We start from the raw sequence: 16,290 nt of genomic DNA on the forward strand, positions 1-16,290 counted from the left end.
CTTTCATTGTAAAGTGGCCGTGAGCAAAGGCATTTGAGGCACGTGAGAACCAGAGTGCTACGGCGGGGGAACGCAGCACTGATCAGGGATAGTAATCATTAAACAGTACGAAGCTCTATCTTTAATGTTCTCTAGATTAATTCATTCTTTTGACTATCTGTCCTTTTCCTTCCTGGTATGTGATTGATGTCTTTTTATCAGAGAGTTCAAGAGCTTACTTTTTTTAGATAGAATGAAGGAACACATTGATGAAAGAATTCTGCACTCCAGGCTGCTGGTGATAGCAAAATTTGAGAATGAAGCTTAACCTTATTACCTGGCTCAAATCTGTCTATGCTGAATTAAATTATTTTTTATTATTATTTGCCACAATGGAGGATAGGACTATAAAAGCACCAAATTCATTTTTATGTGTGTTGGAGGTAGACAGAATATAAAACAGTAAGTAAATCAAAAGTTTTGTTTGCTGGCACATCTTGTTAAAAATATATAGTTCATCTGGTTCACCTTCAAGGAATATTTAAGCAGTACAAGCCCAAAGTATTATACGTCTTCAGAAGGTCTTCTGGTAAAAATTAAATTAACAAAGTTTCAGCTATGCAAATTATTGCGGGTTTTTTTCCTCCTCCCCATAGATCACAGGGAAGCTATTTCTGTTTGTTGATCTTGATGAAAGTTAATGCAATCGTCTGTTCATTACATTTTTTATGATAGTGCCTCACTGAAGGGTGTTTCAGAGCCAGGATCATGAAAAATTGACTGCAGTAAATGACAGTGCAGAAACTGATCTGTCAAATGTAATGACATACTACCATTGCATGTGAAAGAGACCCTTAATCTACTCTAGATTTTACAAACATTGATTAGGATGTAAATGTGCTTGTAAAAACAACAGAATAGTTCAGAGATTTTAATTTTTGTTTCTGTTTCCTATGCTACAGTTTTGTTTTGTAAGTTTTTTTCAAGAGTTAATCCTGAATTGCTTCTGGTAGTTCTTTCCCCCAACATGGCCTAAAGTTGACATATAGAGATAGTTTATCATCTTAGGGCTGTATATGCAACAGAAAATGTGCTGTGCTGTTTTTTAAAATAGTTGGATGGCTCTGCTCTAACCCAGAGGTTTCTGCCTACAGTGAATTTTTTACTGTTTCTTTGGCAGATGAGTGTAAAAGTGATAAGCTCTTCCATTAGCACAGCTTAATCGGGAAGGTGTCTGTACAGTCCTATCAATGTCAAGTTCTTATATTCACCAAAAGAAAAAAAATCACAAAATGTAAAGCACGTATTCTCTGAAAAGCAGTACAATATCTTTGTCACGTTAAAGTATTATGCCAGGTATCCAAATCTAAATTGATAGCCAGAAAAATAAATGCTGTTACTACAAATTGAGCAGCCAGTGATTAAAAACAAAACAAAGTACTTGGACTTCAAATAAACCTGTCATTAATTCTGTCAGTATTGTTAACGTCTTTCACAGAAGAACAAGAAAAGTTGATGAAATCTTTAAGGTAAGACTTCTAACACAACTGTCAGGGTAAATCAGCATTTGAATGTGGGAATTTTTTTTTGTTGGTGGTGATTATTCGCATTTTTGTGTTTTTAAGTTTAGGTGGTGTTCCTATAATTATGTGTCAACTTTGACTTTCTGAAGGAGTCTTTCTTTAGTATGATAAGAAAGAGCTTCCAAACAGCTCACTTCTCTTGAAACACTTCTATTCTTGCTGAAATCTCACTTGAATTACGCTTTTGTTATGCAATTAAGAAACTACTGGGTCATCTATACAGCTAGCTAACTGCAGGATGCTCTTTCCATAAGTATCATTAATTACTTGCAAGTGCAATAAATATCTTGATGCTTTTTAGGTGACTGCATTGTATATTAGGATTTACTTTTTCATTGCATCAGTAAACATTTTTAGTTTGTGATAATTTTTAATAACTTTCTGCATCCTCACTCTTTTTTTCAGTGGATCTCCTTAAAGCTCCTGTTGTCCTGGTATGATAAACCTCTGACAGACTATGAACTCTGGGCGTTATGTCATGAGTGTTTATGTGCCCTGCAGACTTGCATAGATTATCCAGGTATAGTCTTAATTATCTTAATATATTTGCTTAGTTATTTATGTTCACTGTATTGATGATTTTTTTCTCTTTACTTTGTTGATGCAACTTTCATTGTGTACAAAAAAATAATAGGCAGTATTTCTAACTACACTTTTAAATTGAGACTTAGAATTTTTACTCAATTTGGAATTTTCTTCCACATATAGAAGAAAATAATTTTTTCTCTTTATTCTGAGTTTTGTTGACTTTTGTGGAGGAAATAAATCTTAATGACTAAAAGCAATGAAAAAAAATTGTGTTTAGACGTTTTGGGAATGGAGAAACTACTGTGACTTTTAAGAAAAAGGCTTGGGAGTTGTATCTTAAAAGCAGGAAAAAATAAGTTTTATGTATACACAAACATAAAACTTCCTCTTTTGCCTGGATTTCTTTGTGAGAAATGATTCCTGAAGTGTTTTTGACAATACAGGGCTTTGTCAGTTTAAAGCATACAGGGTCTTGTCATGACATTACTCTGTCCATGTTCCCTATGCTTCAGTCTATAGAAGAATTTCCAGAAGTCAGCTTCTGAGAAACAGGGAACTGTCCTTTAACAGAATTTGAGTATGTTGCATGTGACTTGGGAGAAGACCATCCTAAATTTCTGTAGGAAGTCTGAATGTTGGTTTAGCTTATACTAATAATAAATCTGTAGCTGTCCTGATAAACAGCAGAGATTCCCACCCCCCTGCCTTTCCTCCTCCTTCTTTTAAAAAGCCTGCTTTTGAGGGTTTGGACAGGGATGAGTTTGAAGTCTGTAACTGAATATAAACACTTGGATAGTAAGGTACAGAAAACTTACTGCATCTCTTTGGTTTTCAGCTTCAGTTATTTTATCTTTCATGATACAAAACTATTAAAAAGGAGATTGGCCATAAGTGGAGATTTCTGAGCGCTTGAAGCAATGTTACCCTTAAAACTAAGTATTTGATAACACCTTGCAACAGAAAGATTATTTCAGCCTCATAGCATGTTTCTAATGTTTGTGAAGGTTTCAAATAGCTGCACATAATGGCCCAGATTCTCATTTAATATGCTTAGCCAGCTTCTGTTACCATACTTACATACACCCAGAATGTAGAAGTCTTCAAAATACTAAAGACTGAGTTGTGATGTGAACCTTATGTAGCCTGTAAAAGTGAACACAATAATACAAACCACTAAATGGAAGGCACCTTACTTAAAATTCTGAGAAATAAAGCTACCTTGAAGTTGAATATTGTTTCCAGATCTAGAATATTCCTGCCAGAGAATTCACTACCTGTTATGAGAGTAATTGTGCATTGTCAAATGACAGTGGTGTTATTACTTCTGTGCCCACATGTACATACAGTTCTATCAGCATTCCTTTTGAATGATATTAACTTATTAAAGGTGAAGCTGATGTCACATGAAGTGTTTGTTAAAACATCCTTTGTCTTAATACTGGTAGAGTAGGGTTGGTAGCTGATCAGTTATAGTTAAATATATGAAGTGTGGAACAAGCTGGATTATTTAATGATTTATTCATTTAGACAACCTTTTCCTCCAAATCCTTCCTTGATTGTACTTCTTTCATTAGTCTATGCAGGAATTATCTGGGTAAGAAAACATACCCCAAGGCTAGCTTCTACATGTATTTTTTAATTCAGTCCTGCTACAGAAGTCGTTTGTACTCTCCGTTGAGATTTATTTCCTCTCCTCTTATCAGAGGATGTTGCTTACATGTTGCTCATGGGCACTTTAGAGAACCCAGGTGAGAATTCTCATGTTGTATTGTACTCGTTGAGACCTGGTTTGCCTGAACTGTGTTGCAGATTCAGGGCCGGAGGCATTAACTCTTGAGAAGCAAAGAGCGAGCATGAAATATTCTCAGGAGAGCTGCCTCTGCAGAAATAACTAGTAAAGTTGCCCATTCAGAAAACCTTTGCTTTTCAAGATATATGCTTCAGGTCCAGCTTAGGTATTATCAAAGGTAGTAGGCAAGCCTTTATTTACATCAAGCATAGTGAACAATTTAATGGCTTTAGATGTGTTTTGTACAGGTAACCACAAAAGTGAAAGGATTATTTCCTTCAATTATTTTTTTTCTCTTAGACCTCTTCAATTTATTATTTAATAGTAAATTAATATTTGTTTTACTCTTAGACCTCTTTAACTTTTTATTTAATAAGTAATAGATTTAATGTTTTCACCTCTTATTTATGTTGATGTAAGAATCTATTCTCCTAGTACTCTCTTTAATAAGACAACAGTGTATTTGATGGTAGTCTGCAAAGGCAGGACTACGTTGCTAGCCAGGTGGCTTGCTATATTGAAACACGTTAAATTACAGTGTGCTTTGAAGACACCAGATAGACACAGTCTCACCACAAGATTTCCATCATTGAATTTATATAGCATGATTTCATGACCTTAGTGTTAAGTTCCTGAAGACCTCAGATGATTTAAAATAGTTTTAGAAGTCAGTTATTTCTTTCCTAACTATGGGAAATTTCAGGGCCTTGCAAACACCAGTCTATGTAACATTTCTTCAGTGGGAGAGTGTGTGTGATCATAACTCTTTGGGCAAGACTGGACTCTGACTCCGTATCCTATCCCACCCAGAGAAGTTCTGGGTGTGACCACATCTTGGCTGTCCTCAGAAAATGACCCTGTATTTTGGTGGAGTTGGAGGAGGGAAGAGCAGAGAGATTAAACACTTGAGATTAATTGACTGTCTTTCATTGGTACCTTGCGAGAAGGTACATCTAACTGGTGGGGGATTTCTGGTTTGTTCCTTTCTTGGCCTTCCTTTTCAATGCTCGGTATAAAGAGAATAAACTTCTGGTATTCTAAGCCATTGTATTTATTGCAATCCCATTTTATTTTACTTTCTTGTCTTTGTTTTGCAGGAATTACTTTGGGAGATGATGCACCTACTGTTTCTTTATTGGGTGGTGTCTGTTCTAACAATAGCGTTATTTAAAGTATCATTTATCGTAGGGTAATTGCTGACATTGCAAATGATTTTTTAATTTATTTGATTAATTTTTATTACTGTTGAATAGTTACAAGAACAGATATTTACTGTGCCTTGCCCTTTTGTGGCTTGTTTTGCAGTGGTGTTATGTTTGGACTCAGTGCTGATTGACGGCCATGGAAGTATCCTCTTTGCTGCTCCAAAAGCTGAAGGTAAACTAATTCCTTGCGTGTTCTGCTTTTACTTCTTTTGAGAGGGAGTGGAAAAGAAAGCAAACATCTTACCTTTTGTTTCTGGTTTCTTTTCTCATTTAGAATCTTGTGATGTATTTTATTTAGCTCCTGAAATTGAAGAAGATGATGTAGATACTGAGAAGGTAATGTGGTAGGTTATGTAGGTTGCTATGCATTTTCTCACAGGGCAGTTGTATCCCTCTGCTGCTTGAAGAAGAAAGCTAAACTATTCTAAGATTCTGATAATATTTCTCATTTCTGCCAGTATTTATTGGTTATCTGTGGTTTTTTTATATACTGATGTCCCATAAAATTAGCTGCTTCTGAAAAACTATTTTGCCTTCCAAAATTGTTGGAGTAGCTGCCAAAAACCTATTATTTGGTAGTTTTCCTTAAGGCTTAATGATTTTCAGTTTGTTAGCAGTAAGACAGACTTTGAAGTCATGTTTTCATTTAGAAGATTGGATAAAAATACCACTATCAGCATATTTTTACTATGAGAATGTAATGAATTATGTCTCTTATCCGTATGGTTTTTTTAAAGCTTTTTGCTATGGACATAAGCTATAAGGAGCTGTCAGACCAAAGATCATAAAAATGTTAATGAACAGCAATGTCTCCACTGCAACTGCATCTGAATTGCAAACGACCACAATGATCATAAGAGTAAGGAAAAAGAATTTATGGTACCTTTCTATTAAATAACAAGAAAGGAGGCTAGCTAATATGTATCTTGTGCCCCGTGAGTTCTTTAAAATCAGACACAGTAGTCAATCAGGAAAAAAAAATAACAATTTTTAAAACTACTAAAGACAGAGTTTGACTTTCTGTAATATTATCTGTAATATAAAAAATATTTCTGTATCTTCTTCTTTAAAACTGCTTTTTCTTCTTACACTGCTTTGATCCAACATGCAGGTTTTTCAAAGGCATCAGAAGCTCAAACTGACCCTGAAATATGATACAGCAGTTCACCAGAGAGGAGAAGTTAATAATCCTGAAGTCTTTATGCTTTATTCTTTTGCTTTAGAAAATCTGAAGTAATTTTTTGTTGTTGTTTTTCTACAACATTATGTATAGAATAAGATGACCAGGTTTTTTGGCTTTTTCCTGATATTTGTATAACTTTCTGGTTGTTATGAGCATTTAGTTAGAATAATGGTATGGGAACCAAGACTGTGTAGTGCCAGTCCCAATAACTGTACTACCTCAGTAAAGTTTTTTGAAGGACATGCTGGATTGGATGGCAAGTTTTTCCAAAGTAAATCCCATTGACCTCTTGGAATTCTGAACCTAAGGGGAAGAAAATTGTTTTGGTGGAGCTGCTTTCTCCTATTTCAAATATTTTTGTACCTATTAGTAGCTTTAGTTCAACAGTTCAAATGGTTCACAGGTTATTCTCTTTCTAGTGAACTTTGTTTTTACATTGTGTTCTTTGTGGTTCACTTTGCTCAAAACAGTGCTAGAAAACGTTGTTTTGTGAGACTACATCATTTGGTACTGTGCTTAGGTTTCTGTCCCTTGAGCCTTTTTCAGAGGAGATGCGTGTGAAGAAGCACGGTACTTCGACATTGTCAAAACTGCATTTGCAGTACATGCTAACATATGTAAACTAAGCATTAAGTAGGCTAAATCTAGCTCTGTCTGAAAATTGTAAATCTTCAAATAAAACAAGAAAGCTTGTGAAGATCAAGTGCTTTTCAAGGTCCCTCATCATGGCAAATTCAATTGGTTGAGCTGCAGGTAGCACAATAATTGCTAAAATAAATATACAGTACCTCATTCTTCAGATAGGTGTAATCTTCTCTGTAAAATATGACTCGTACTTGCTAGTTTGCAATTACTGTGTGCCATTTACTTGCTGAATTAGCATGACCTTTTTTAAGCAAATTGAGTCTGGCCAGGTTTTATGGTAGAATTATAAGGATTACAGCAATCTTAAGTTTTTACATGAGAAAGGAATTTGTCAAAATGGTTCCAAAACCACTCTTTTCCTGAATAATTTTCCTAGACAAAGGATAAGACAAATTATGTCTGTTGCTCCAACAGTAGAAAATTAGCTACTATTATTTGCCCTGCATACATAACAGCTAGTTTTTGAAATGGGCTGGGTTTTTCATCAGCATCTTCAAAAGCCAGATGTGATCTGTACTTTGGAAGCTCCAGTCATTTTTTTTCTTTTTTTTTTTTTTTTACAGGGAATGAGGGAAATTTTGGGATAATTTGCTGGAATTGGTTTTGAAGTGGAAGCTTTTTTTGGGTCTGTTTACATCTTTCCTGTCTCTTAAATTATATTGATAGGTCTGCATTTATGGTGTTGCTGCAGTTCTGTGGATGGCTGCAAAATACAGTGTTCCACCAAGTCACAAACTAGCATTGCCAAGAAAATTAAAAAAACTTCTTCTGGATATGGCAAGGAAAAACCCTGAAGAAAGACCTTCTCTAGCTGATGCAATTAAGGTTACTAGATTTAAGCAATTTTATGTGAAATCTAGTTGTGTCTGAAGTCTCATTTTAGTGATTTAAATATCAAAATATTAATTTAATTTTGGTAATAGACTGATATCTAATTAAATCATAACCAGTGACTTTGGGGTTTTTTTTAAAGTTACCTCCCTAGGGACACAGAGGGGGGTGTTTTTAATTTATATTGAAATTGTCAATAAAGGTACTCAGAACAGGTTCATAAGACTTCCTAAACTTAGAACACTTCTAATTGACTGTTTATCTTGACATTGTCCTTGTCCAAGAATACCTCACTTGATTGAATACTTACTGACTGAAAATTATAATTATTTTTTGTTGTTGTTGTTGTTGTAGACATGCAATCATTATTTACTTGAACAAGGCATAAACAGCAAAAATATTTTGGCATTACTGAATAAATCTGTCCTTAAGGTAAGAGTGCCACCTTTTTTAATTCTCTACATTTTTTCAATTAATTCTGTAAATTGTATTCCAGTGAGATTTTTGTCCCCTGCAAAAGTAGGTAGATCTGTTCTCTTATTATTGTTATTTATTTATTTATTTTCAAGTAGCCCTTAAGTATTGCTTTTTTCTAGTTCTTGCTGTTGGAGTGGTCACTCGCCAGATTTTGGTGCCCAGACTCCCCAATCTGTATGGGTGAAGAACCAGTGACTTTAATTGCTACATCTCTTTCATTTACCACCCCTCTTACCAGAACAGAAGACATTAATATGTAATTGTGTTCTGTTTATGTTTCAAATACATGTTCTGATTCGAAACAGAGGGTTATCAACATTTCCAAGCAGTTCTACCAGTCCTTAGAGTTTAGTTTGTCATTTGTTGTAATTCTCCACTTTGGCATGACCAGGTTGTTGCTTTGCGACATTCTAGGTTTATGTGGGGGTTGCATAGTTATTTTTGAGTCATAAACTGAGCAGAATTTAAAAAAATAAAATGCTAATAAATTCAGTTTGGACTTCAATTTTTATTGTTAGGCTGTTGAGGAAGAAGTAATCTTATCTCAAGATCATGTTGCTTTTGAATTTAAAAATGAAAGACGTGAAATGGACCCTTCAGAGTCAAGTCTGGGTAAGCAGTCAGATTCTGGCTTGTTAACTTTTTCTCTAGATCAGTTCTCCATGTAAGATTTTCTCTGTCAGCTACACAATTTTTGTTTTCTATCTAAATCGATTATTTACCTTGCATTTATATTTTACATATTGTTCATCTTTCTAACTATGGGTTTTTTTCTAGGATTTGTGCCTATTACCAGTGAAAGTAAACTTGTAGCAGTTAAAGGACCAGTACCACACCAGATTTCTCTAAATTGTGAGACTGCTACATTACCTGTTGCATTCACCTCTCCTGCAACTCACTTCAAGCCTATTATTCTGCAACAAAATGCAAATACAACAAAGTTAGTATATCCTAAAGCAGAACAAGTTGAACTTGGGACTTCATTGTTAAATCTACTGATATTGTCCTAAAAAAAAATATCTTTGTTCCATTTCAGAGAGGTTCACATACCAGTTTCTGAGCAATTCAAGAAAGAGACAAGAAAAGAAAAACACGTGGACCACAGCAAGTCCAGATACATAGGAGACTCTAAAAGCTATGGTACTGAGGTAACAGATGTTCTTGAAACTGCACCTGAAATACCTGAGTGTGCTTTACAAGTTCGAGGCCACTCATCCCAGATACCTTCAGAAGAGCAAAAGTCAGGCAACGCATTTACTCCTGTAGTTACATTACCATTATCATCTGATTCCTCACATATTCTACAGGGGAAAAGTATTTTATCTGAAGTTCCTTCCAGCTCCTTAGCTTGTTCTACATCTCCTAATTTTCTTCATATAAATAACATTATTCTCAAACAGGACTCTGAGAAAAGAGTTTTGACATTTGTACCAGTACATTTGGCTGTATCAGAGCAAATACCAAATAAACCTCTTCGTTCAAGAATTGCTTATGATTGCTATCATAGTTTGCCACTGCTACTTTCAAGTACTATTGCAAGTTATAAAATGAGCACACAAACAGAAAATGATGCCTCCCTTTGCAAAGTGCAAAACTATGAGACTACTAATACGCAGAACAAGTTTGATAAAAGTAACCCAGTTATTCAAACTGACTGCCAAGCAACTGAGCGTGCTACCAGTGTAGAGAGTATTTTCACTGAACAAGAACACATACCATGTACTGATTCAGTGAATCAAGACAATTCTCATCTCTTTGATGCTGAAGTCCTGCCCCAGCAGAACAGAACAAGTGATGCTTTACTACAGGAAGTGGTTCATCTTATACAGGAGGAGTTTGCATTTGATGGCTATCTAGAGAATGGAGTTGAAGTTTTTGATATGGGTATGTACATTTTCTTCTGTATATTAATTGTCATTGATGTACAAGGATATTATTATTAATGTCTTTTTTCTCTCTTTTTTAATTTGTTTTTTTAAAAAATAAGGTAACTTCATTTTAAACTTAAGGGAAATTAAGTTTGGTATGTTCTCTAATATAATCTGTGAAAAGTTTTGTGACCTCTACTGGGATGAAAAATTACTGGAGAATCTCTATCAGGTAGTAAATGGAGAAAGACCTTCACACCCACGGTAGGTGTCTTTCAGCTTTTTCCTTCTTACAGTTCAACTTAATGTTTTTTCTCCCTACTTCTTAGAAGCAGGAAAGGATATACTGCTTCTCTTCAGGTATCCTTACTTGTTTCCTGCAAACTGTTAATTTCTCAGTCTATTAGATACTTCATGTCTTTCCCCATAGCAAATAGTGCTTAATGGCTTAACAGAAAAATTATTTTCTGCTAAATTTGTCCATAAGCCATCTTAGGGTAGCTGAAGAATGGAAACCTAATTCTGATCAATATTTTTGATGGTTTTCAGCCATTGATGGAGAGCTTCATAATCTTGTTAGAAAATGAAATAGACTGTTCTTACTGTTGTTTGCTTATTCTGTTTGAGTTTAGTTCTTTGTACATCCTTTTGTTCTGTTCCCACCTAAGAAAATTAATTTAGCTTTGCTAGAAGTGTTTTGCTTAAGTGGTTTAGTTTGACTCAGTGTTCTTCCTGACAGTCTTTTGTAAGTAGTCTGTTAAGTGAGAAAACACCAGCTTAATTTCTCGTTTTTAATATTTCATCTTCAATGACATATCTATCTGAAAAACAGTAAAAACTTCTTGTTTTATTGAAGCCTCCAAATGTAGCATACTTACAAAAGCATCTTACTAAGGGCTACTGTAAACAGTAACCAGTTTATATGTGGAAGTTATGTATGTTGGTTTTTTTGTCTGTCATGGTCTGGAGCTACAAATTGGAAGTTTTGAGAAAGAAGTTTGGTAGATATGGTCTAGAAAAACTTCAGTGTTAAAAGATGTATAATCCCTACAACAAGTTTCAGAGGGAATAGACTACGACTTCAGATATCAGACCCTGACATGCTGGCCTATTTCCTATTTGGGTTGGGATTTTTAAGAAGCCATTGAAAATTGGTTGGAGGTTGGGCTCTTAATTCCCCAGATCTGAATGTTATGGTAAGAGAAACCTGAGCTGTTGCAGCTGAATTACTGACATATATGAAGAGGTCATCTGTATGAACTTTTGTTACAAAGTAAAGTTTTTGAGGGTGAGAGGGAAAAGGAAATCATCATTTATTATCTGGTATGAAAATACAGGTCTAGCTTTTAGATCACACTCAAGAGCTGCCTCAGAATATCTCTGAGGCACTGCTCATTTAACATTCTTTAGACAAAGAATATAGCAGGTTTTGTTACCTTCTTTGACTTAAAATTATGATTATTCTTATTAGGGATGACTTAGGGTCAGACTGTTATCCAGAGGTTGAATGCTGAGTGAAAAAAATCATTACAGTAATTTGCAGTCTAGGTTGTGCCTTGAATTATGCCTTCTGTTTATACGTGTTCTGATACTTCTGTTGGAATTTTGCCAAATGCTGTATAAGGAAAATGTCTGTATCTTCCTCAGTGTGCTTTAATATCCATTTGAACATTTTTTCTTGTAAAATAACAACTGAAGCTGAACATGCAAACTTCAGGGAGTAGGTAAATGCTATGAAGTCCTTCACATACATGATAGTCTTTTGTAAGATCTCATTTTACTGATGTAAATACAAAAGTATATGAAACATTAATTCTTCCTAATCTCCTTGTATTTTCAGCATAACTGAGGCAGATGATTCGAAGTGTGTGAATGTATTCCAAGATCTAAAGAAACCTGATAGCTTTTTGGCAAGCAGAGATCAGACAGAGGGTGAGAGGGGACTTCATGTTTCTAGATCTTTGTGTGTGCTAGAAATCTATCAATGACACAATTTTTAAGAGATTAGCACTTTGAGTGTGCTTTCAGGAAAACACCTTAGCATTTATGAACATTATCAGTGAATCTGAACATTATCAATGCCTTACACACCTGCTGTCTTTGATATGAAGCTTACAGATGACCAAATGTCATTGAGCATGATGCTGGCTTCATTTACTTTTATTTACACAGATGTGTTTTGAAAAACCGCTACATGTGGTTGTCTTGTGTTCATTCAGTGGATGTTCTAGTGGCATGCTTTAAAGTAGGGAGAGGGAAGGGGGACAGTCATACTGAGTCAGCTCCACACAACACAGCAAGCTTAGCTAGGCAGAGAGGAGAGCTTTAGAAAATGCTTATGACCCTGTAGGTGTTACTGAAGAAGTTGAGGATTGATTGAAAGATGGCTGTGCAGCAGGTCAGGTCATTCTTTGTTCACTCGTCAGAATTAAAAGAAAACTAGGCAGTAAAATAAATAGAATGCATTCAAATAAAAAATGGTATTGTCAATAAAATTATTTACAAATTCTGGGAAAGGGAATTGTACAAAAATCTAGAAACTTAGTTTGTTTTAGATTTAAATGGGCGCTTTTAACTATTCATCAAAAAGGTTTTCACAAACAGGTAAAAAAGAAGTCTTTATGTCTCTCCTAGGAATCTTCTACTTCCCTATTCTGCCCACGGAAGTGCCTTTACAAAGACAGATAGCAAAATGAGCAGTGGGTCAAATGATTTGTTAATCAAGATAGTTTTTTGCCTTTTGATCACAAACTTGGTTACAGGACACTATTTCACGGCAGTCATTGAGGTTATATTAGTGTATCATTTAGTTATACTTCTTCAGTGTGGGTTTTGCATTTGTGACTGAGAGTTTACAAAATAGTCCATCTTTCACTATCTGAACTCAAAACTGAGCTGGGACTGGTAAATCCTATAATTATAATTAATACCCTTTATAGGCTTGGTGTATTCATGGATAGCTTGTATTTGCTTGCTGTTTTATCAGTATTTAATATTTTTTTCAAGATAGTTCAGCCAAGTTTCAACATTTAAACTTGTTTACCTCTCTGTTTTGAGCAGTTAAATTGTGTGTTCTTTACAGAATGGCTTATACCCCTACATTGTTAACTTTTATGGCAAAACATAAATTTGTACATTTGCACTTGGCTTCTGTCATTCTATGTTACAATTTTCTATTTTGGCTCAGAATGATTGCAAATGTAGAAACAGACTTTCCCATGGAGTATGTGATTTTTTTTGCACCAATTATTTAGGTCTGTTTGACTCCAAGGTGGTATATCTAAGCCCTGGAGGTTTGCTCAAGTGAAAAGGGAGACTTCTGGCAGGCGTAAAAGCTCCTGTCAGCATCATACCAACCTTTGACTGTTGCTTCAGTCCCTTAAGGTCGGTAGTAGCTGTTATGACTGCAAAGAAGTACCATCACAGCTCAAGGGAGTTAGTCCTGTAGGAGTAGAAAGTTTAATAACTATGTCCCCTTTGGCTGTATCAAGTATTCTTGCCCTCTATGTATGGCATAAAAGCTTTAAGACTTACAGATGGAAAAAACCTTCAAGAGCTAAGCTTTTTACTGATGCATGCACAGGTCTGACATATTTAAATCTTGTTTTAATGCTTCTGTACTACACTTTGTTTAAATGCTTGTTGCATATGCACAGAGAATATTTTGTAATTTTAAGAATTGTATTGTTCCACTATTGCTTAATAGTTGTGAAATTACTTTATCATTTTACAATGTCTAGTTAAAAAAAAGGCCAGAAATTAACAAAATAACAGAAATAAACAGAATCAAAATTAACACTTAACACGACTGTTAGAGCACACAGTCTAACTGTGTTTTTTATGTGTAGTGTTTAAGTTCAGCAACGCATGCATCGCAGCACATGACCATTATTTCTTTCCCTCCTGTACACCCTCATCAGGAGAAGGGGAAGCAACTATTGATGTGAAGGCTGAGCCTATGATAAGTGCATCATTAGCTGAAATGGATTTTGATGAGTCACCTTCAAATAATATCAAAAAAGAACTGAGGCTGCAGAATACCATCCCCATAGAGAAAGAGCAACAATGTTTACAAAGCAACGGCTGTTGTATTGATCCAGGCTTTGTAGAAGGAAATATAGAGCCAGAGGAAGAGAACATGATAGCTGGAAACGGCTACCTTGTGTCGCCCAAGCTACCTGACTTTGATGGCTGTAGTCCTGGTTGGAGCAGTGCATTTTATGGAGCTGAATGTTTTGATTCAGAAGTTCATAGTTACATGAAAAACCTTGGAAAGCAGAAATCAAGTGAGTCACAAAATATAGATGCTAAAAAAGTGGTGAGTACATTGATTTAAAATCATTAAGATACCTCTTTACTTGCTGGTTAAAAGTACGATAATATTTGTTGCATCATAGTGCGTTGAAGCCCTCTTCCTTTAAATACCGACTCTTGTTTTAAAATCCTCAAGACTTGCAACGTCTTATCAATAAACCAGGGTAAGGGTAGTAGTCCAAAATAAAGAGCACTGACCTACAACCAATAGTCACTGACCTACAACCCATCTTCTCTTCCTGAAGTTGACTGGAAAAGTATTGTCTGCCCTATACACCAACACCATGGTGGTAATATTACAGAAAAGAGCCAAGAATGACTATGGTGTGTATTGCAGACACTCAAGAGGTCTTCCCTGTCATGTGCTCTGAGCCCTTTTCCTTGGTCACAGTGAATTCCCTGACAGCTTCTTACCATTTGCCAGCAGAACGGGCAGTTGTTTGCTCACATCTTCTCTTGGAGATGGCTAATCATGGTAATGAGTGCTGCGTTGTGCTTTTTAAGCAGGTTGTGGGGCATCGAGGAGCATGGGTAGGGGAATGGGTTGTTTTAGATTAGCAAGGTTTTTACATTCCCTTAAAGATCATATTGAACACATTAATTTTTACAGTTGTGCACATATCTATAGCAAGCTTCAGTTTGCAAATATTTTTGTAAATACTTCAAGACAGTAGAACGGAACATCTGAGAACACAATCTAGACTTCTTTCTTTCCAGATAGCCAGTTCAAATCTCAGTGGTTCTATTGACTTTTGGTTTTTTTAGCACCGTGACCTCACTTCAGTTTTCAGCAAAAAAAACCTATTTTTCTGTTATTAGGCAAGTTAAAGTAGTTAAAGCCTGAATCACTGAGGATGTTCTACTTCCTCACACCCACCCTCCTTAATGTTTAGGTGTAAGTCTGTAGGAGAAAATAGCATGAGTAACTACTGGTTTGTGTAAAAATAAATAAATAAGTTTTCCGGACTGTCACTCTCAAAAATTCCCATCTACTCAAAAATTCCTGTTTCTAATCCTATAGGGCTTTTTAATCCTGTGTAAGCATTCCAACTAGAGAAAAATAGGCTTTCATATAATCTACCTTATTTGAAGCAGTAATTCTTGACTGAAGAGCAGATTTTCATGAGTAAGGAGTGTTCATAAGCATCTAAATAGTCTTTTCTGTTTCAACAGTCAGTCGTCTTTGTTTTGAAATTTTACAGACTACTCAGCAATTTACTTTGATTCAGAAGTTCTTGGCAATTGTTTTTGCTATTTAACAGGCATACAACAAAAATGAAGCCAGATTTATGGTGCTTACAGTCTGCTTTGCAATTTGCTTATGAAATTAATGCATACTATTATACATCCCTACTATATGTGTAAGAACTTGGCTAACCAACAGCCATATAGGAGGTGGGGGGAAAATAATCATGAGGTGTCTCTGTAGAAAATTATACTGTGCTCATGTCCAGTGCGTTTCACTGGAGGAAGATTACCATTGATACAAAGTGCAATTTTTTCAGTTTGCAATTAGTAAACAATTCAGAGAGCGAGAGAATGCACATTCTGATGGCTGAAAAAGATGCCTGCTACTCTGAGGATAAGCGGCTAATCTTCCCAGTGTCATCTAAAATTAGTGTGAAGTCTTAATAGCCGGACAAAAACTAGACTCAAATCTTATTCTGTCTTGGTAAGGCAGATCTGGACTGCATATGAGGCCAGGTGGACAAACAAGAATAAAATAATTATTTGCAGACAGTAGAAGCTTGGTATCTTATATAAGTAGTCTCCCTAATTTGTGAGATCCCTTTGTGGCCAAGGTACAAGGAATACAATTATAAACTGCCATCTTCAATTATGAAGTCAAATTCAGCTTATATTCCACCATTTTCTTCAGAGGAGAAGT

At 35.4% G+C, this 16,290-nt stretch overlaps 1 protein-coding gene across 2 annotated transcripts in view; it reads left to right on the forward strand.

The window, feature by feature from the left end:
- The window catches only part of KNDC1 (kinase non-catalytic C-lobe domain containing 1), a 65,864-nt gene that overhangs the window by 34,525 nt on the left and 15,049 nt on the right, over window positions 1-16,290 (forward strand). For both annotated transcript variants that reach the window (XM_055721369.1, XM_055721368.1), the window contains 11 exons: window positions 1,968-2,082; window positions 5,185-5,256; window positions 5,359-5,420; window positions 7,579-7,737; window positions 8,098-8,175; window positions 8,739-8,832; window positions 8,998-9,160; window positions 9,257-10,104; window positions 10,208-10,352; window positions 11,929-12,020; window positions 14,009-14,406. In XM_055721369.1, coding sequence (XP_055577344.1) covers window positions 1,968-2,082; window positions 5,185-5,256; window positions 5,359-5,420; window positions 7,579-7,737; window positions 8,098-8,175; window positions 8,739-8,832; window positions 8,998-9,160; window positions 9,257-10,104; window positions 10,208-10,352; window positions 11,929-12,020; window positions 14,009-14,406 — 2,226 coding nt within the window. The remainder of the gene's footprint in view (window positions 1-1,967; window positions 2,083-5,184; window positions 5,257-5,358; window positions 5,421-7,578; window positions 7,738-8,097; window positions 8,176-8,738; window positions 8,833-8,997; window positions 9,161-9,256; window positions 10,105-10,207; window positions 10,353-11,928; window positions 12,021-14,008; window positions 14,407-16,290) is intronic.

Source organism: Falco cherrug, chromosome 9 (genome assembly GCF_023634085.1).
Source record: "Falco cherrug isolate bFalChe1 chromosome 9, bFalChe1.pri, whole genome shotgun sequence".
Taxonomy (NCBI): Eukaryota; Metazoa; Chordata; class Aves; order Falconiformes; family Falconidae; genus Falco; species Falco cherrug.